Source organism: Monodon monoceros, unplaced genomic scaffold, assembly GCF_005190385.1.
Source record: "Monodon monoceros isolate NGI ecotype Baffin Bay Population unplaced genomic scaffold, NGI_Narwhal_1 Super_Scaffold_2, whole genome shotgun sequence".
Taxonomy (NCBI): Eukaryota; Metazoa; Chordata; class Mammalia; order Artiodactyla; family Monodontidae; genus Monodon; species Monodon monoceros.
The window spans coordinates 6,264,586-6,281,089 of record NW_021703776.1 but is presented as its reverse complement, the minus strand read 5'-3'; the positions used below and the strand labels follow the sequence as shown (position 1 = coordinate 6,281,089).

Here is a 16,504-nt window from a genome sequence, read left to right as displayed (position 1 = left end):
CAGCAAAATCAATGACAAAACCCCAGAGGTCCCCAAGCAATAAAACTCCTTAAACGTATTTAGTGTTTTTCAAATATACCTCATTGAAAGGTGAACTTCTGCCCAAATGGACAACATTCTTTCTGGATGCCTTTTGTGGAAGCCCCACAGTTTGAAGACAAAGGAATGTCCCTGCAGCTCCCCTAAGTGCATCCGAGTCGGGGGCACTTGTTGGCTGAAAGATGGGCTGATCACGGCAGATGTGGCCAAACCAGTCCATGGGTCCAAGAGCTAATGTGAGTATGGCTGACGGGACTGAGTAGCTGCCGTGGCTTGGTCCTGGGGAATGAAGGGGCTGGAATTTTTAGGGCTGAGGCCGTCCTCCGTGGTCAGGCCCCGGTAAGGTCGCTGCCCGCTGGTGCTACCCTTAGGTATTCTGCATTTTCAGCGGCAGAACCCTTAAAGATGCCATTTGACTTGGCTTCCTTGGGAAAGAAGGCCTGCTGGTAGTCAGGGTTGTCCAGGCTAATTTGGTGACCGCCCTTCTGTGCCCAGAGGGCAGGGCCGTCGAGCACACCGTTGGTGCAGGCGGGAAGGGTGGTGTTGAGATACTCAGGGCTGTCCACGGCATTGCTGTGGGAATTCTGGTAGTGAGGGTCTCTGCCTGGAGCCGGGTTTAGAGGCTGATTGCGATAGACGGGGTTCTGGACAGAGCCCGCGGGCCTTTTGGGAATAGACTGGTTTACGTATTCTGAAATTGAAAAGAAATCAGACGTAATCAGCAAAGCATCATCCTGAGCAGGATTCCACGGCTCATTCTGAAGCCGTGAATGTTCTTCAATGAGGCAACGGGTGACAGAAGCAGGGAAGCCTGGGGAGACGACTCTCTGGCTAAAATAAATTGTGCTGTTTTCTGTCCTTCTCAAAGCAATGGGCACGTTTATCTTTTGCCAATTTAAAGTCCTCAGAGGACAGCCTCCCTTGAGGGGTGCGTGTGTGTGTGTGTGTGTCTGGGGATGAAGCTTAGATTAGGGAAATACATGTTTCACAGGCCAAGAATGGAGCCAGGAGAGAGAACAGAGATCAAATGTGTCACACACACACCCACACATGCTCACACACTCACACATGTATATCTCTGCTGTTTGCTTCAAATTCTAGAAAATGTGCAGATTCATTCTATAGACGACCTGGACATGCCTTGAGCCCCTCAGAGACCCGTGCGCACGCCTAGCGGTTTCTGTCGATCGGCCTCTTCCTCCATCCATCGTGTCTGCACGCGTGCCACGGGCCCCACCTCGAAAGCAGCAGCTGGCCGGGGCACTGGGGACGGGGGCTCAGGGGCATGGCTGCTTCCAGAGCGAGGCACTCACCGGGCGCTGGAAGGAAGGCGTCATCTATGCTGTCCTCGGTCAAGGTGCCAGTGGGGTCTGAGCTGTACCGCTGCAAGAAGCTATCTTCCTGGAGGGGATAGCTCTGCTGGGGAGGAGATGAGGCAAGGTTACTCCGGCCAGTGCCGCTCACTTCGGCGGGGGTATCAGGATCACCTGACAGCCCGTTCACCTGCAGATAATGACTCAGCAGGTCTAGGAGAGGACACACACCACCCACAGGCGGCCCACAGACCCCAGGGCAAGTGGCACGGCCCTGGCCAGGGCCGTCCAGCAGGGCTTTCTGCAATGACAGACATGTTCCGTAATCTGTGCGCGTCCACGTGGTAGCTACCATAACCACGTGTGTGAGGAACTGAATTTTAAATTGTAACTTAGGCAGCCACATGTGGCTGGTGGCTGCTACACTGCTGAGTGTGGGTCTAATCAAGGCTTCACACACCAAGCAACAGCATCACCTGCAAGGTGGGCTCACATACAGACGGCCAGGCCCCTCCCCGCAGATCCTGAGTCAGCAGGTGCGGGGTGCTGGCCCGACCGTTCGCATCTCTAACAATGCCAGGTCCATGACCTGCACGACGCGCTGTCCTTCAACTCTATTTTCAATAGCATTTTGATAAGTGATAGCTAATTGCTGGCCTTAGGGTAGGGATCAAACAACACAGGAAGGAAAATCCCAGCTTTCTGAGTTAGGGTGGGCATTTCTTATGTCTAATAGAGCCATGGTACAGAGCTGTTATTTAATTCTCCTTTACAGGAGTTGATACCTACCCCGTTTCTATCACCGCAAGCCACAGTGGGCGTGTTGCTGGTGGAGCTCTGAAAAAGAATCACAGCTGTTTACGGTGCACGTGGACGCTCACCCATCCCCACTGAGAGCAGGTCGGGGTGGGGGGGGGCCTCCGGGAGTGGGCACGGTTAAAGGGGCTTGATTTCGTCTTGCCTCATTAGCTTTAGAAAAACTAGATTTAGTTCTGATTTAACGCTGTTCCTTAGTGGACCAGAAAAGGGTATGACCCAGTTGTTGCAATGCAGTAAGATAATTAATACACTGAATTGCTTCATTCTGATTTTGCCTTTACCGTCTGGTTAACGTCTACTTCTTTGTCTCTGTGTGAGTTCCACAAGACGGCTATCATTTTTTGCTAAAACTCAACCTGTTCAAACCAGGAGGCAGAGCTTGAACAAGAGTGACTTTGGTACCAGAGAACTGAGGAGGGGCGTCCGGGAGCTGGCGGGGCTGTGGAAGAAGCCCTGCTGGGGGATGAGGTACTCGTCCGCATCCACAACATCTTGCATGTCCTCTTCGTCCATCAGGGTGCGGTAGAAGTTGGAGTCCGTGGGGCTTGGCAAATGCATTCTCTCGTCCCCCTGGCACAGAGATTGTGAGACCATTAGAAAGGTCCAGAGAGCCGCTGTTCCACCCACTGGCTGTCGAGGCGGGTCTGCTGTCAGCAGGTGTTTGTGTGTTTGCCAGTTTAGTTCTAATACACTCGTCCCCCCTCCCCCTGCCCGGGTCTGTGAAGTACAGCTCCTCCTTCCATGTCCCCAGACCTGGAACTAAGACACTGAAAATTCCCTGATGTCTCAAAGTCCTCAAAGGAAATGCAGACAGCTCAGGAGGAAAAAGGAAGGGCCAAAGCCGCAGCATTCACTGAGTGCTGTGCTGTGTACCATGAGAAGTACACATCTGGTCGTCTTCCCTGCTCCTGGCACAGAGCTCCTAAACCCCTGGAATTCCCTATGTGTCTCTTACGTTAACCAGGAGACTTCTGGAAGCACCTAAAGATGGGGGCTCGTGGCCAGTGGAGACAACCATGTGATCACACGGTCGGAACTTTCAGTCTCGCCCCTAACCTCCAGGGAGCGCAGGGGGACTAGGGGTCGAATCTACTGCCAATGACCAGTGATTTAATCAGGGCTATGTAATGAAGCCTCCATAAAAACCCAGAAGGACAGGGTTCAGAGCTTCGGGGTGGTGAACCGCTGGAGATCTGGGGGGAGTGGTGCACCCAGACAGCACGGAAACTGTGCCCTTCTCCCATGCCTTGCCCCGTGCATCTCTTCTGTCTGGCTGTTCCTGAGTTATACCCTTCTATAGTAAACCAGTGATCCAGTAAGTAAAGAGATTTTCGGAGTTCTGAAAGCCACTCCAGCAAATTAATGGAACCCGAGGAGGGGATTGTGGGAACCTTCTGCCAGATGGTCAGATGCCCAGGTGACAACCTGGACTTGGGACGGGCATCTGAACTGGAGGCAGGGGAAGCGGCCCTGGAGGACTGTGGGATCTGACGCTGTCTCCAGGTGGACAGTGTCAGATCGAGCTGAACTGAAGGACACCAGCTGGTGCTGGAGAATTGCTTGCTTGGTGGTGTGGGGTCCCTCCCCTCCAACACACACACCCTGTGATTGCTGAGCAGAACCTTTAGGCGTTTGGCAAAGTGTTTTGCATGTATTATTTCACTGAATCTTTGAAGCAGCTCTGCGAGCTTAGTTTTGTTAACCTAACGTTGTAAGTACAGAGTCAGGGATCTGAAGCCAGGTTTGCCCGACACCAAAGCCCTGGTCCTCCAGGAGAGCAACATAAGGCTTTGGCTAAGGGGACCATGATATGAGCCGAGTGTGAGGGGCTCACAGGGGCGGCAGATGGAGCTGGGGGCCCCACGGCACACTCCACTTAGTCCACAGCTTGGGCTGCGCTTGTTCTAATGCACTGAGGATTAATGGTGTGACCTGCGAGACGGGGGGGCTGTGTCGGCACCGGACGGAGCACAGTGACATTTGATGCATATTAGATGGATTTTCCCAGTGGGTGTGCAGACTGGGATCTGGTACCTGGATGACAAGGTAGCGCTGGGGGTCTCGGGCCATTTTGGAGAATTCAATGATCAACTCACGGAACTTTGGGCGACTGTCTGCATCAATCATCCAGCCTGGGGAAGGAAGGAGGAAAGTCAGTGCAACTAGAACGCTGAAAGAAGTGATAAAGATGGCATCGCTGAAAGAAAGCACTTACGGTGAGATTCTTTTAGACAAATAAACGAGGACGAAACCTAATCTTTGAGACGGGCTTTTCAGTCTTGGCAAACCAGCACTGATTACTGTTTCTGTGAACTGCTCGGACTGTAGGGTGCCCCGAGTCCAAGTCTCTCAGTAAAGTCCTCCTTTGACATTCACCCTCATCCATATTCACTCAGCAGTCTAGTAAGCTGGAAACCAGATTCGGTTTAGGGAAAATTGGGGACTTTCTTAAGAACCTCGGCATTTGGGAATTCCACACCCTGGTGCTTTCACTGTATTACACACTGAAGCAATCACATGTGCACGTGACAGGGATGCTTCAGTGCCTTCCATGGTGGGGATACTTCTGTCAACCGTGCCAGTGCATTTGAGTAAACGATGATCCAAGTCTAGATTAAACATGCTGGAGGAACAGCTATCGACTGGAAATCCTCCTGATTCCTGGGGGTTATTTATTTTCTATCAGCAGGATGTCAAGCTATTCTGGGCCAGACTGCTATGTGACCTTACACAAATCATGTAACCTCTCTGGATCCCAGCTTCCGCAACCTAAAGCAAGGACGTTAAAAGTGATTAACTCTGTGGTCTAAAGTTCAGAAAGGCTTAATATTTACATTAACTCGATCACATTCCCTGTGCTACCTTCTGTATAAATGCTCATCATACATGTAATGTTACCCGCAGAGCCTACTGAATTTGTGATTCTGACGGTGCGGTAGTGTCACAATCAAGCTACACATTCTTACTTGGATTAAAATGTTTACTTGCTACCACTGCAGAAGGCCTCACATAAATCCACTATCTGAAAAGGTTTACGTCAAAGCAGAAATGCCGATTCTATTAACCTCTTGTGGCTACTCATTGTTAGGCATTTAAAAACAGTCTCTCTGGTAACAGGCTTCAAAAAGTGGGGCAGCTTTTTCACTGAGCAACTCAGAGAGAAGAATATTTTGGTGCAATGGCTTATGGAGGACTTGGATTTTACTTGTTCGCTTGTGAACATGGGCAAACGTCAGCTCACAGCGCTCAGTGCGTCAGGTAAGTGCTTCCAGAAGTGTCTGAGGGGGTGTTTACAGATGTGCCTGCCTATGGACTGTGACAGCATGTCTTCAGGGCGTCGAAGGCCTGGGGCGCTTGGCTCAGGGCAGCCCAGGGCCAGGTGCAGCCGGCCACTCACACTTGACCATGATCATGTAGACGTCGATGGTGCAGATGGGCGGCTGAGGCAGGCGTTCTCCCTTCTCCAGGACGGTTGAGATCTCACTCGCGGGGATCCCGTCGTAAGGCTTGGACCCAAAGGTCATCAACTCCCAAACGGTGACTCCTAAGAGGAAGAAGCGTTGCTGTGTGAGTCAATAATAATCACTGCACCTTGTCTTTAGTCATCATTGTTGACATACTGTTTCTAAGGTTTAAAAACCCACGTCTGTGGCCTTGGGCAATTTGCTTGATGCTCGAAGTCTCAGTTCAGCTCCCTGTAAAGGGGGGTGATGACAGCGTCTGCCTCATAGGACAGTTGTGAGGACCAAACAAGATAACACAACTGCAATGTTCAGACGATCCCAGGCAAATAGTAAGCGGCCAATAAATAGTAAACTTTAGTAATAACAGCAAAGGGAATACCACCACTCTGAAACATACGGATTACGGTCTGTGGAGCTGGAGTTCCACACCCAGATATCATCGGCCCCAGGTGACTTACCAGCAAGGTTATCAACTGTGTTTTTAAAGAATAAAAAAATTGGAAGAAAATCCCCCTGTGTTCCCTTCGATAAATATAAAAACCCCATACTTTTAATTTCAACATCAATCAATCGTCATGATTAAAAAAGTCAAAGCAGGAGTAATTTTAGAATTGGTGTTTTTTAAGACTGTTCCGAAGCTCTGATGGTCCTTCCATCTCCGCGCCTCCCTTGATGGAATTCTCTGCTCCAGAAGCACGCAAATGCCGTGGGCAGTGTGTCCCCACCTGGACAGCGAGGTGCCACTAGCGATGAGTGCAGTGGGCCTGAGCCCGGGTTCCCAGACCACACAGGGAGGGACCAGACACAGGGACCCGGGGCCTTCCTGGTCTCCAACTAGTCTAACCACCCCTTTTCTTGAGATTGGCTCCTAAATGTGTATCACCACGGATCTGCATAGATTTTTCAGAGGTCATTCCAAAACCGAATGACCCGAATTAACACACAAAATGCAAGGCTGAAGAATGAAGAAAAGCAGTGGTCCAGGGACAAGAAAATAGATTCTTCTGTCCTGCCCACCACGGAATCAATATGGACTTGATGAAAGAAAGAAAATCTCAGGTCCGGATCTTTAAAGTCGATCGGTCCTTCTCTAACTAGGTTTAGACATTGCGTTTAAACACACACAATGAATTCCTGCGGGAAGGCAGCTTTTCAGGTTTCGGAACAAATCGGTGAAAGAGGGCGGTGTGTGTACCCGGTTGTGGGGTATGAGTGGGGCTGGAAGGTGCTATGAATTCTCTCTCTTTTCAACTCCTAAGCGGAACACATAGGTCCCTAACTGACTAAACTACTTTGCCTCGACTGGAGCCTAGACAGTGGTAACAGGATATGTTTTTAGCCTAAAAACTCAGGTTCACGTTGTAACAGGTCTGGCGTACTGCCAGGACAACAGATTAGAATCACTGACAACATGATTTCCACTGAGACGAAAGACACAGCGCCCCCGTGGTGATGCTGACTTTCTGATGTCGGTTGTAATCATTCACGGGGATTAAGTCACTGAGTCGGAGAGTTTTCATTTACTGGACAAACGTGGCCCCAGTGCGGGCTGCGAGTGGACACACAGGGCCCGGGGAGAGCGCAGCCGGTAGGCTGGGAAAGGCAGACCACTTCTGATCCCAACTGATCACGGTGAGGGGCTCAGGTTTTATCTGGAACATATGTGGAACACCAAAGAAGGATGTTAAGCAGAGAAGCGAACGTCTAAAGTAGTTTAAAAATACATTTTCCTGCTGTTTGGAGAATAGATGAGTGGGTGTAAAACGAGCCCAGAGAAGACCCAGGAGGAGCCCCTCCTTGGTGTCACTGGGGGTGGCGGGGGGGTGGCTTGGGCTGTGACAATGACAATGACAGCTCTGGGCAGGACCACAAATGGGAAAGCGGCATTTCTTCCCATCCCCCTGGGGGGGTAGACATTTCTTGAACATGACTGAAAATAAGGCATCAGAATAGCTTTGTTTCCTTATCTAGTTCATTGTGAGCAGCTCAGCTCACAGGTATAAATGAAAATTCACTTATTCGTTCACAAAGATCTCCGTCTTTGTAAAGCTTACATTATAGCAGAAAAGACAAAGACCCATGCAATTTTTAAAAATGTATTCGGAATATTAGGAAGTTAATAATGCTGTGAAAGAAATGCTAAATGGACAATCTCCTGAATGATTTTGTTTTTGTAATAATGGCTAAATTCCTCTTGGAGATTCCTTTCACTATTGCTCTCCCCAAATACACGTTTCCATGGAGGTGGGTGACCCCTTCACCTCTGTTGCGTTCACAGCTGGGATAGGCTGCTGCTGCATACATAGTTCAATGCAGGTCAGGTGTTTTGCAACCTTTGGGCTGATTCTGGGTGACAGGGAGGACTGCCTGCAGTAACAGAGGTGGAAGCACCCCAGCACGGCAGCCAGTGGAAATGCCTTCCTAAAAGGCAAGGCCCCTGCGGACTCAGGAAATGCTCTGTACAGAGGACGAGGCGAGAGCGTGAAAGGTGTGTCTGAAGACAGGGAAGCCCGTCAGAGGACGGAGCACAGGGCTGCGTGGGCTCTGAAGGAAGAAGAATCAGACCCCGACGAGACGGCCTTCACGAGAGCTGGAAACAGTAACTATTTCCCTTTCCTCACATTTCCCCACAAACACACCCTCACAGTGCATTTCCTGAAGCCATTCTCTCTGATACACAAAGATGACCGCTCACTATATGAAACCAAAACCACCGCGAGGTAGTCCATCATAAAACCACATTTCTCTACTGGGAAACTCTTCCCCATGAAACCTGATTTGTCATCTCCCTCTGGTTCACTTCAGATTCAGGGCAAGAGGTCGCCTTTAGTTTGATTTGGGGGTACAGGCGTCTCCTAGGTTCAAGTTCCTTCCCTCCCGTTACCCGCTCTCCTGACAAGCTCACTGTTCTCTCCACTGACACTTGGTACGGGAGTTAGACTCAGTTTCCTTTTTCACGTTTTCTAGTACAGCAGACAGACAGTGGTGATTACGTGATTGTTAAGTCACTGTCCTGGACGGCAGAGCGCACAACGCGCATGAACAACACAAGCCGGTGCGGCCTCAGCCCTGATTCATCAGCCTCGGGATTTCGACTCACCGTAGCTCCAGACGTCACTCTGGTGGGTATAAATTCGGTGTAAAATTGATTCCAAAGCCATCCACTTGATAGGCACCTTGGGATGATGAGAGAGAAAAGTAAGAAGACAACAGTTAGCTCCCCTCTGTTGAATAAAAGTAAATCACACCGGAATACATTACAAGCAACAAAGGTGATGAAGCCGGGCCACCCCCAGCCCAACCCAGGCCCAGTGCACCTTCCCAGCCGGTAGGGAGAGGCTTTAGTCTGGTAGAGAACAGGGCCTCTGTTAGGCCCAGAGCTGAGGCCCTTTGGTCCGTGGGCTGTTCTGCTGAGCTGGGTGCACGTGCTGGCACCTGGGGGCCCTGGCTGTGCCCTGTGGCTGTTTGCAGGGCTAGCCGCTTGGAGCCGTGCGGGCCACAGTGAGAGCGAAGACGGGAGCAGCTGAGCCAGGGCGTTCTGGAGGGCCTATCAGGACACCCGCACCCCTCGCTGCTGGGACAGCCCCCCTGGAGAAGGCCCGGGCCCGTCCGAGAGGAAGAAGCCAATGCGGCCGCGGCCAGCGCCCCTCGGGAGCTGCTGGAACAACACGGGGCCCTTTCTGTGCCGCTCTCCCAGCTGTTCTTCTGAACGGGCTTTACCCAGGAGTGGGAGGTTGACACCTACCCTTGGCTAACGGTCACCTAGCGATGGAGCTGAGCTCACGTGTACCGCCTCTGGCCTCTGAGTGTATCAGAAACCTCTTTACGCACCTTCCCAGCAAGTCCTGCTCCGCGGGCAGCTCTGGCTGCACGGCCAGAAGAGCCTGGCTGGACCCAGGTGCTGGTGGCAGCTGTGAGCTCACCCAGCAGGCCCCGAGGATGGCCCCCACACGGGTCAGCCTGCTGGCAGGGCAGTGCTCGCCCTTTACAGGCCCGCTCCTTACCTTGCCCCCCTCCGCGTGGTATTCTTTCTCCTCGGCGCCGAGCAGTTTGGCCAGGCCAAAATCCGTGATCTTGATGTGCTGCGGCGTCTTCACCAGCACATTCCTGGCCGCCAGGTCTCGGTGCACCAGGCGCCGGTCTTCCAGGTAGTTCATGCCCTGCAAGACGGGGCGGCGTGGTGAGGGGCGGGTGCTCAGCGGGCTCCCCTGGAGGGCGCGGCGGGGATCAGACAGAGGGCGGGCGCCCCAGCGCAGGGTGCAGCGTCACGTACGCGACAGCCTCCGAGCCGGAGCCTGTCTGCGGACAGACTGCCCTCCACGGACACAGTGACTTGCACCTGGTCACATCAGAGACCAGAGTCTACCTGCTCCATGGACGAAAAGGGGAAGAGATGAAGACATAGCTAGCTGCTGACTTACTACCTTCTCTCCGTCCAGTTACTCAAGTTTCAAACTCAGCTGAACAAATAGAAGAGGCCAGTGACACAGCAGGAGCCCCGCCGTCGGCCGTGACCTGGTTACACGCTGCTCGCTGCTTGGGACGGCCGACCCCACCTGCCCGGCCTCGCCTTCCCCGCGCCAGCGCGTCTGGGGCGCCACCTCCCCAGGACCCAGGGCTCTCATCACGCTCTCCTGGACCAGCGTACGTGATTCACGACCAGTGAAGGTTTTGGTCCTGTTTTATTTTCTCTTTTTGAAATTGAAATCACATGGATATTGAATTTGCTTTTATGGATACAAGGTGCCACTCCCTACCCCCTCCCTGGCTGCCTCCATAACTGCTGGAATCAGAATCAAGGCTGGAAGAGAAAGAAAGACAGAATACTTGAGAAGTACCCAGCACAGTGCCCGACACACAGTGAATTCTCGGCTGTACAGTCAGCCCCTGGTACCCATGAGGCTGGTTCTGGGACCCCCTCTCCCTGCCACCCCCCTAACCAAAATCCGTAGATATTCAAGTCCCTTACAAAAAAATGGAGCAAGTGTTTGTTACCTACACACATCCTCTTGCATACTTTAAATCACCACTAGATTACTTATAACACCTCATACAATGTACATACTTGTAAACATGTAAATGCTATGTAAACAGTTGTTTGCACCCAGCCAATTCAACTTTTGTTTTTTGGAGCTTTCTGGAATTTTCTTCCCACATATTTTTGATCCACAGTTGGCTGACTCTGCAGATGCAGGACCGCGGCTACGAAGGGCTAACTGTGTGACCCTTCACCTCTAGCCCTTGTCCACAGCCTCCTTGGTGTCTCTGTCACCTGCCCTTTCTCCCCTGACAGGCGGGCTCACTTCCTGCCCCTGTTCATGGCTTGAAGCCTGCCCAGCTGAGCCAAGCTTCCCTTGGACCCTCGCAAGCTCTAACCCGTTGACATGAGCTTGGCAGCCCTCGCCCCTGTGCAGGGCCAGACGGGCAGGCAGGAGAAGCCAAGCCGGAGGGTCAAGCTCTGCACACGGCCTGTGTGGCTGGAACCACGTCCTCTCCTACTTGCTCACAAAGGCGCCTCTCCTCTCCCCAGCCAGGGAGGTGGACCACATTTCCAGCCTCCTTTACAGCCGACACTCATGAACTCTCCTCCAGTGAAGGGCAGGCACCACAGAAATGCTTACCGAAGGGCACAAAATGGAAATGAATGGGCAAAACCAACTCTGCATTACTCTCGAGCCTTTTGCATGTAGCTCTCTTCATTTTAGTGCAAATGTAGGGAATACCTCTGTAGATAAGGAGAGATCCCAAATTTTCTGGCAAATTCATTGCTTCCTTTTGCATAGATATTAGGTAAAAATTACTAATTAACTTGTCACATCAAACTGAAGTTTACAAATTTTCTTTCTAGAGTTAAACTAGCCATCACAGGAAAGCAGGATCTCATAAAGACACTACCCAGGAATTAGTCTTTGAGGGCTATTTTTGAAGCTTTTAATGTTTTTCTTTTCTTGGGGGGGGAAAAAAAAGATTCCCATGTGTGCACTGTATTATCTAGAAAGCTCCTGAATGTTTAAGATGCTGTTTGATTTAAATGGTTCCTTTCTAAGATGTCTCAGGTGTCGGGAAATAAGGTTAATGGGCTCACGTCTATTCAAGAGGAGGTGGGCAGGTGCTTCCCTGGAATAGCACTTCCAGGTTAGGAATCATTCCTTCGGGATGGAGCATGGAGCGTGGAGAGGGAGACAGAAGCAGGGCTTTCTAGCTGAGGACTTCCTGCTCCCTGGCACCTCCCCCGCTTCACGGGGCTCCTTTCAGCAGCATCCGTCTCCCCTGTGGTTCACTAAGCCCACAGGAGGACTTCAGAGGGCATTTCCAGCTACATTTAACTATCATCGTGAACTTTCTTTCTGCCTCTTTACGTGCCTAACAGAGGATCTGGTGCACTGGATACATTTTTTACAAAAGCTCGCTTAAGATGACGGAAGGAAGGGATGAATGAATGATAATAGCGGCCGACAGTTCCGAGCCAGGCACTTCAAACACACCTGCGAAGATGCCTCTCCTGGTGCTGGGAGGTCTGGTACCCACACAACAGCCTCGACAGCTGCCCCAGGACCCCAGAGCTCTGAGGCCACCACTGGGACCGTGCCCTTAATTTCCTGCTGGGGCCTCCAAGTGAGACTTGTCTGCAGACCCAGAGATTGCTTCCGACGGATGCCACACCCCAGCATCTCGGCCCTGAGCCGCCAAAGCTGAGCGTGCCCAAGGGCAGGTGGATGGGAATCTTAACAAAGGAACTAGCTCCACCCCCGCCCCTCCCTCCCCACCGCCCCCCCCAACCCGCCTCAGATTTTTAAAGGAGCAGAGCAACTGCAATACACTGCAACGTTTTCTCATAACACCAGCCTTCAGAGAAGGCTTGGGAAAGGGCAGGAAAGAGCAGTACGTGTCTGGAGCACACAGCTAGAGGGGTTTAAATCAGACATAATTTTGGGACAAGATTAGACTCATTTGAACTTAGATAAAACTCTATTCCTTGGTCTCTGTCCCACATAATATGGCGGTTTGAAAGGCCATCTCAGTTATAACTCTAGGCCCAGCAGAGTTATAGTTTAACCAGCACCAAAGATAAGAGCCCTGACATCGCTCGTAAACTCTCAGAATCCAAACAGAGAACCACAGGAAGCAATACCATCAGTGTCAGCCTCATGGGGCCTCTTGGAAACGCATCCTCTCTGAGGTCCTCACTTTAACCTAATGGAACGTATTTATTTTGCTAGTTAACACAGGACAGCTAGGATGGATGCTGCAATCCTGAGGTTAAAAGGGGATCTGAAGAGCCACCCTGGGACCTGAATGCACAGGAGACACAGGATGCTTCACGAGGGTTTTAAAGACTTTCCTCGCACAACACCCGGGGAAGGAGAGAGGCCTGGACTGGGTGTGACACATACGGACCGTATTCCCAGGCCCTGCAGCATCCTGCAACTCTTAGGAGGCGCCCAGAGCGAGAGGCAGGAATGCGCTGCATTTCTAGTGTATGTTTTCACCACCATGTGGGGAAGTGGTGGGTAGTGGGGGCGGACACTGACTTGGTGACTACGGAGGTGGCAGGATAGGAAGCGGAGGGGTAGGCAGAAGGTTCTGGCAGAGTAAAGCAAAGCACGGCGTCCACACCACCGAACCCCTGCCCTCAGAAGAGGCAGGGAAGTGTCCGAATTTCCTATTCCAGGCCCCAACCTCCTGCTGTGTAGGGACAGGAGGCCTGCTAGGCTCACCAGCCTGTGGGCTCCACTCTGACCCGTGACATCAAGTGCTGGGGAAAAGCACAGACTTGGGAGCAAGGAGCCCTGGGGTGGAATCTCGATTTTGCTACTTCCTAGCTTGAGACCTGGGCAAGTTACTTCAACACCCCTTGCCTCGCTCTCCCCCATATGTAAAACGGGCTACTCAGAGGATTAAATGAGTTAATCCACATGGAGCACTTAGGACGGGGCCCAGAGAGTCCTCCCTCGGTGCTGTGATTGCCATCATTTCCTCCTAAATGCCAAATCCATCCTCTCTTCTCCACCCCTTGTGCCATGACCTGGAATTAGGCTGCTGCCACGTCCTGCTACACTTCCCAACAAAGTCTGATCATGAATAACTTCCCGCGTGGCGCCCTTTGCTTTCGTGATGAAGCGGCGCTTGCAGGTTCCTGCGGGGTCTCCCCTCCCCTCCGGCCTGCCCCTCAGCTCCCGGCAGCCCTCAGTGTCTCTTGGCCACCTCTCACTGCCGCCTCAGATGGTCCCCAGGACAGGGACGGGCTCTCACTCGTGTCCACAGCGCCAGAGCCACGTCCAGGCTCCCGAGGGTGCAGGGCGGCCGCCTCACCACTGCCGTCCCCGCACCTGGCGCTTGGCTGGCCGACTAAGCCCACTGGGCCGTGCCCACGTGACGCGTAGAGCAGCCTCTGGGAGTCTCGTCCCTCGGCTCTCCTGCTCTGACCCACTCATCTCCTGCTGCACTGTTACCTCTGTATGGATCTGTTTTCCTCACCTGTTTGCAAGTTTGGGGAGATAGGAAATTTTGTCTTCTTTATATACGTATTTCACATGATACCTGACACTGACAGATAAATGCTCAAGAAATCACCAAGTGAAATGACCAGAAGTCGATGAATGTGCTTTAAGAGTACAACAGCTTTTGGCTTTATAGTGACATACTGTAAAGCGATCATTTAGGTTAAGTTCAACTGCAATCTTGTGGAACGACGTGAGAAGAAATAAAAAAATAATTCAAATAAGTAGAATATGTGGTAACCGGATCTGCTGTGTGGCTCTGCCCCTGTCTGCGGTCTTGCTGCCCAGGGTTTTACGCAGGTACCTGCTCTGCAGCTGAATCAGCTCTTAGGAAGCGTCTTCCTCTCTAGCCGCGTGGATGGAGGCTGGAGGCCGGAGGCTGAATCACCACCCTCAGGCTGCACAGTTAGTCAGCAGGGTGGGGGCTGCCTGGAACCTCACCTTTCACCTTCAGGAGTCCTGATCTGGAGCACAGGAAAGCCAGGCGATGGGGGAGCAGACATGGGCGTGAGGGCCAGAGCTACCTGGGCCCAGACAGGAGGCCGTGCACAGGACGGTCAGCGTCTCCCCCCTGCCCCCAAAGGCTGTGCGAGGCTGACAGACAACGGCCCCTCTTCCAGCATGATTTTCATTCTCTCCCACCCCTGCTCATCTCTCACGACCAGGCTATAATTTGTCGATGTGGGTGTCATGACACGGCACCTAGACCCAGACATGAGTGGCCAGCACGCTCTGCTACGTCATCGGCAGGACCACCTTCCTCTCCTCACCTGGATGGGTCTTCTCTTCGCTGCTCTCGTGCCCCGAAAGCGCCTAGAAGTGTGTGAGCAGTGAAAACTCTGGGGCCTTTTCAGATGAATTTAGACCAAACTTAAGTATCCCGTCTGCTTGAAAACTGGATCCTTCGAATGGAATGTTTTCTGAAGTTCATCCTTATTAAATCTCATCTTATAGAACGAACTAGGCGTAGTTCGGTGCTTCTGAAGTTGTGGTCGGTTTCCTTCTGACAGCATCCACCCACCCCTCGACCCCAGCCCCCAGCTACCTTCAAACCTCACCAGGGCCTGGTCAAGTATCTGAAACGTATATCGTCTCTCTAAAAACTCACTTCTGTGAGATCTTAATCCAGGTTAGGTGAAAGAAAGCTCTGTGGTCCCAAAGGTGTGTGAAAATGTGAAATTAATCACAGCCTAGAGAGCTGATTTATGCAGGAGTTGGCAGTCATGTGCTCTGCGGTGCTCTAAGAGGAATGAGCCTGGCGCGGCAGCGGTGTTCTCTAAACTGAATTGATGACAGACAGCATCTTTTGCATGCTAACATTTTACTACATTATTATCCCATCTAATGATTTTGGGATTCACTAGCTGGCTTATGTAGCCAGGAAGAATGCATACGCTTTCCGCAGCACCTAAGTCACTCCCCGTGAGTGAGAGCCCCCCGTACCTTCCCGAGCCAGGAGCTTAGGAAGCGGTGATGAGGGAGCAGGTGACGTCTCCACGGCCTCCTGAGACTTGAGTCTAGAATCCACTCTCACCCTGCGTGGAAGGGCACCTCTGCTTTCCCAACCCCAGCAAGATTCCCCACTAGGCCACCTCTGTTTTTTTTCTCTTGCCCGTGATATAATTTTATTTGTCCTCTTAGCAGTTTAGCCAGGACAATAAACCTGCGTAATGGTACCCAGGTCTCCATCAATACTGGAAAACTTCCCAAGAGAGCCTGTGCCTTTGTGAATCAGGGAGGACGTTTGTAAGTCAATAAATCCCACCTCGAAAACGCCACCAAGATTAGTTTCTGGTCAGCCACTAAGTGTTTCTGGGTAGTTTCACTTCTAACTTTTACAGAGAAAACTGTTCAATCCTTAGGTAAACAGTCACTAACCCAAGAGCAAATTTCTCTCTTTACAGCTGAAGAAACCATTACTTTCCTTTCCCTGCAAGGACAGACACTGCATCGCCACAGCTATTCAAGTACAGTGGCTTAGGTTTCTCTTGTGAAATAGGAAGCAGCTCCATTGCAGACAAATCTAACAGCTGCAACGTGAACCGACTCTGGATGAAAGTGAACCTAAACAGAGTTCAACAGGCAGAGCAGTGGATTGAAATAACAAGGTGAAATTCTGAGTAATATTATATAGAGCACTGTCTTGGAAAACTTGCAGGCCCTGGAAAGTCAACTCAGGAACTTTGGAAACTCATGGCTGACCAGGGCCCGGGCACAGCTGAACTCGCCCTGTGGCAGGCACTGCCGTGGTCAGGTGTTTGTTTCTTCCTCGTGCTGGCAGAAGACTGATTTTGGGGGTCAAATAAACTTCCATCTATGCAGACACTTGTGAACAGGCAGATCTGAATGCAGGGTTGCCAAGGAGAGA

The 16,504-nt window shown here is 51.6% G+C and overlaps 1 protein-coding gene across 5 annotated transcripts in view; it reads right to left on the bottom strand.

Annotated features, from left to right (window-relative positions):
- Nucleotides 1–311: 311 nt before the first annotated feature.
- EGFR (epidermal growth factor receptor) overlaps nucleotides 312–16,504 on the bottom strand; it is a 188,152-nt gene continuing 171,959 nt past the window's right edge. For 4 of the 5 annotated variants that reach the window (XM_029234455.1, XM_029234453.1, XM_029234456.1 and 1 more), the window contains 8 exons: nucleotides 9,640–9,795; nucleotides 8,736–8,811; nucleotides 5,569–5,715; nucleotides 4,206–4,303; nucleotides 2,574–2,741; nucleotides 2,142–2,189; nucleotides 1,353–1,458; nucleotides 312–730 (listed from right to left, as the gene is read on the bottom strand). In XM_029234455.1, coding sequence (XP_029090288.1) covers nucleotides 369–730; nucleotides 1,353–1,458; nucleotides 2,142–2,189; nucleotides 2,574–2,741; nucleotides 4,206–4,303; nucleotides 5,569–5,715; nucleotides 8,736–8,811; nucleotides 9,640–9,795 — 1,161 coding nt within the window. In that variant the 3' untranslated portion in view covers nucleotides 312–368. The remainder of the gene's footprint in view (nucleotides 731–1,352; nucleotides 1,459–2,141; nucleotides 2,190–2,573; nucleotides 2,742–4,205; nucleotides 4,304–5,568; nucleotides 5,716–8,735; nucleotides 8,812–9,639; nucleotides 9,796–16,504) is intronic. The other variant, XM_029234454.1, reaches the window with a different exon arrangement.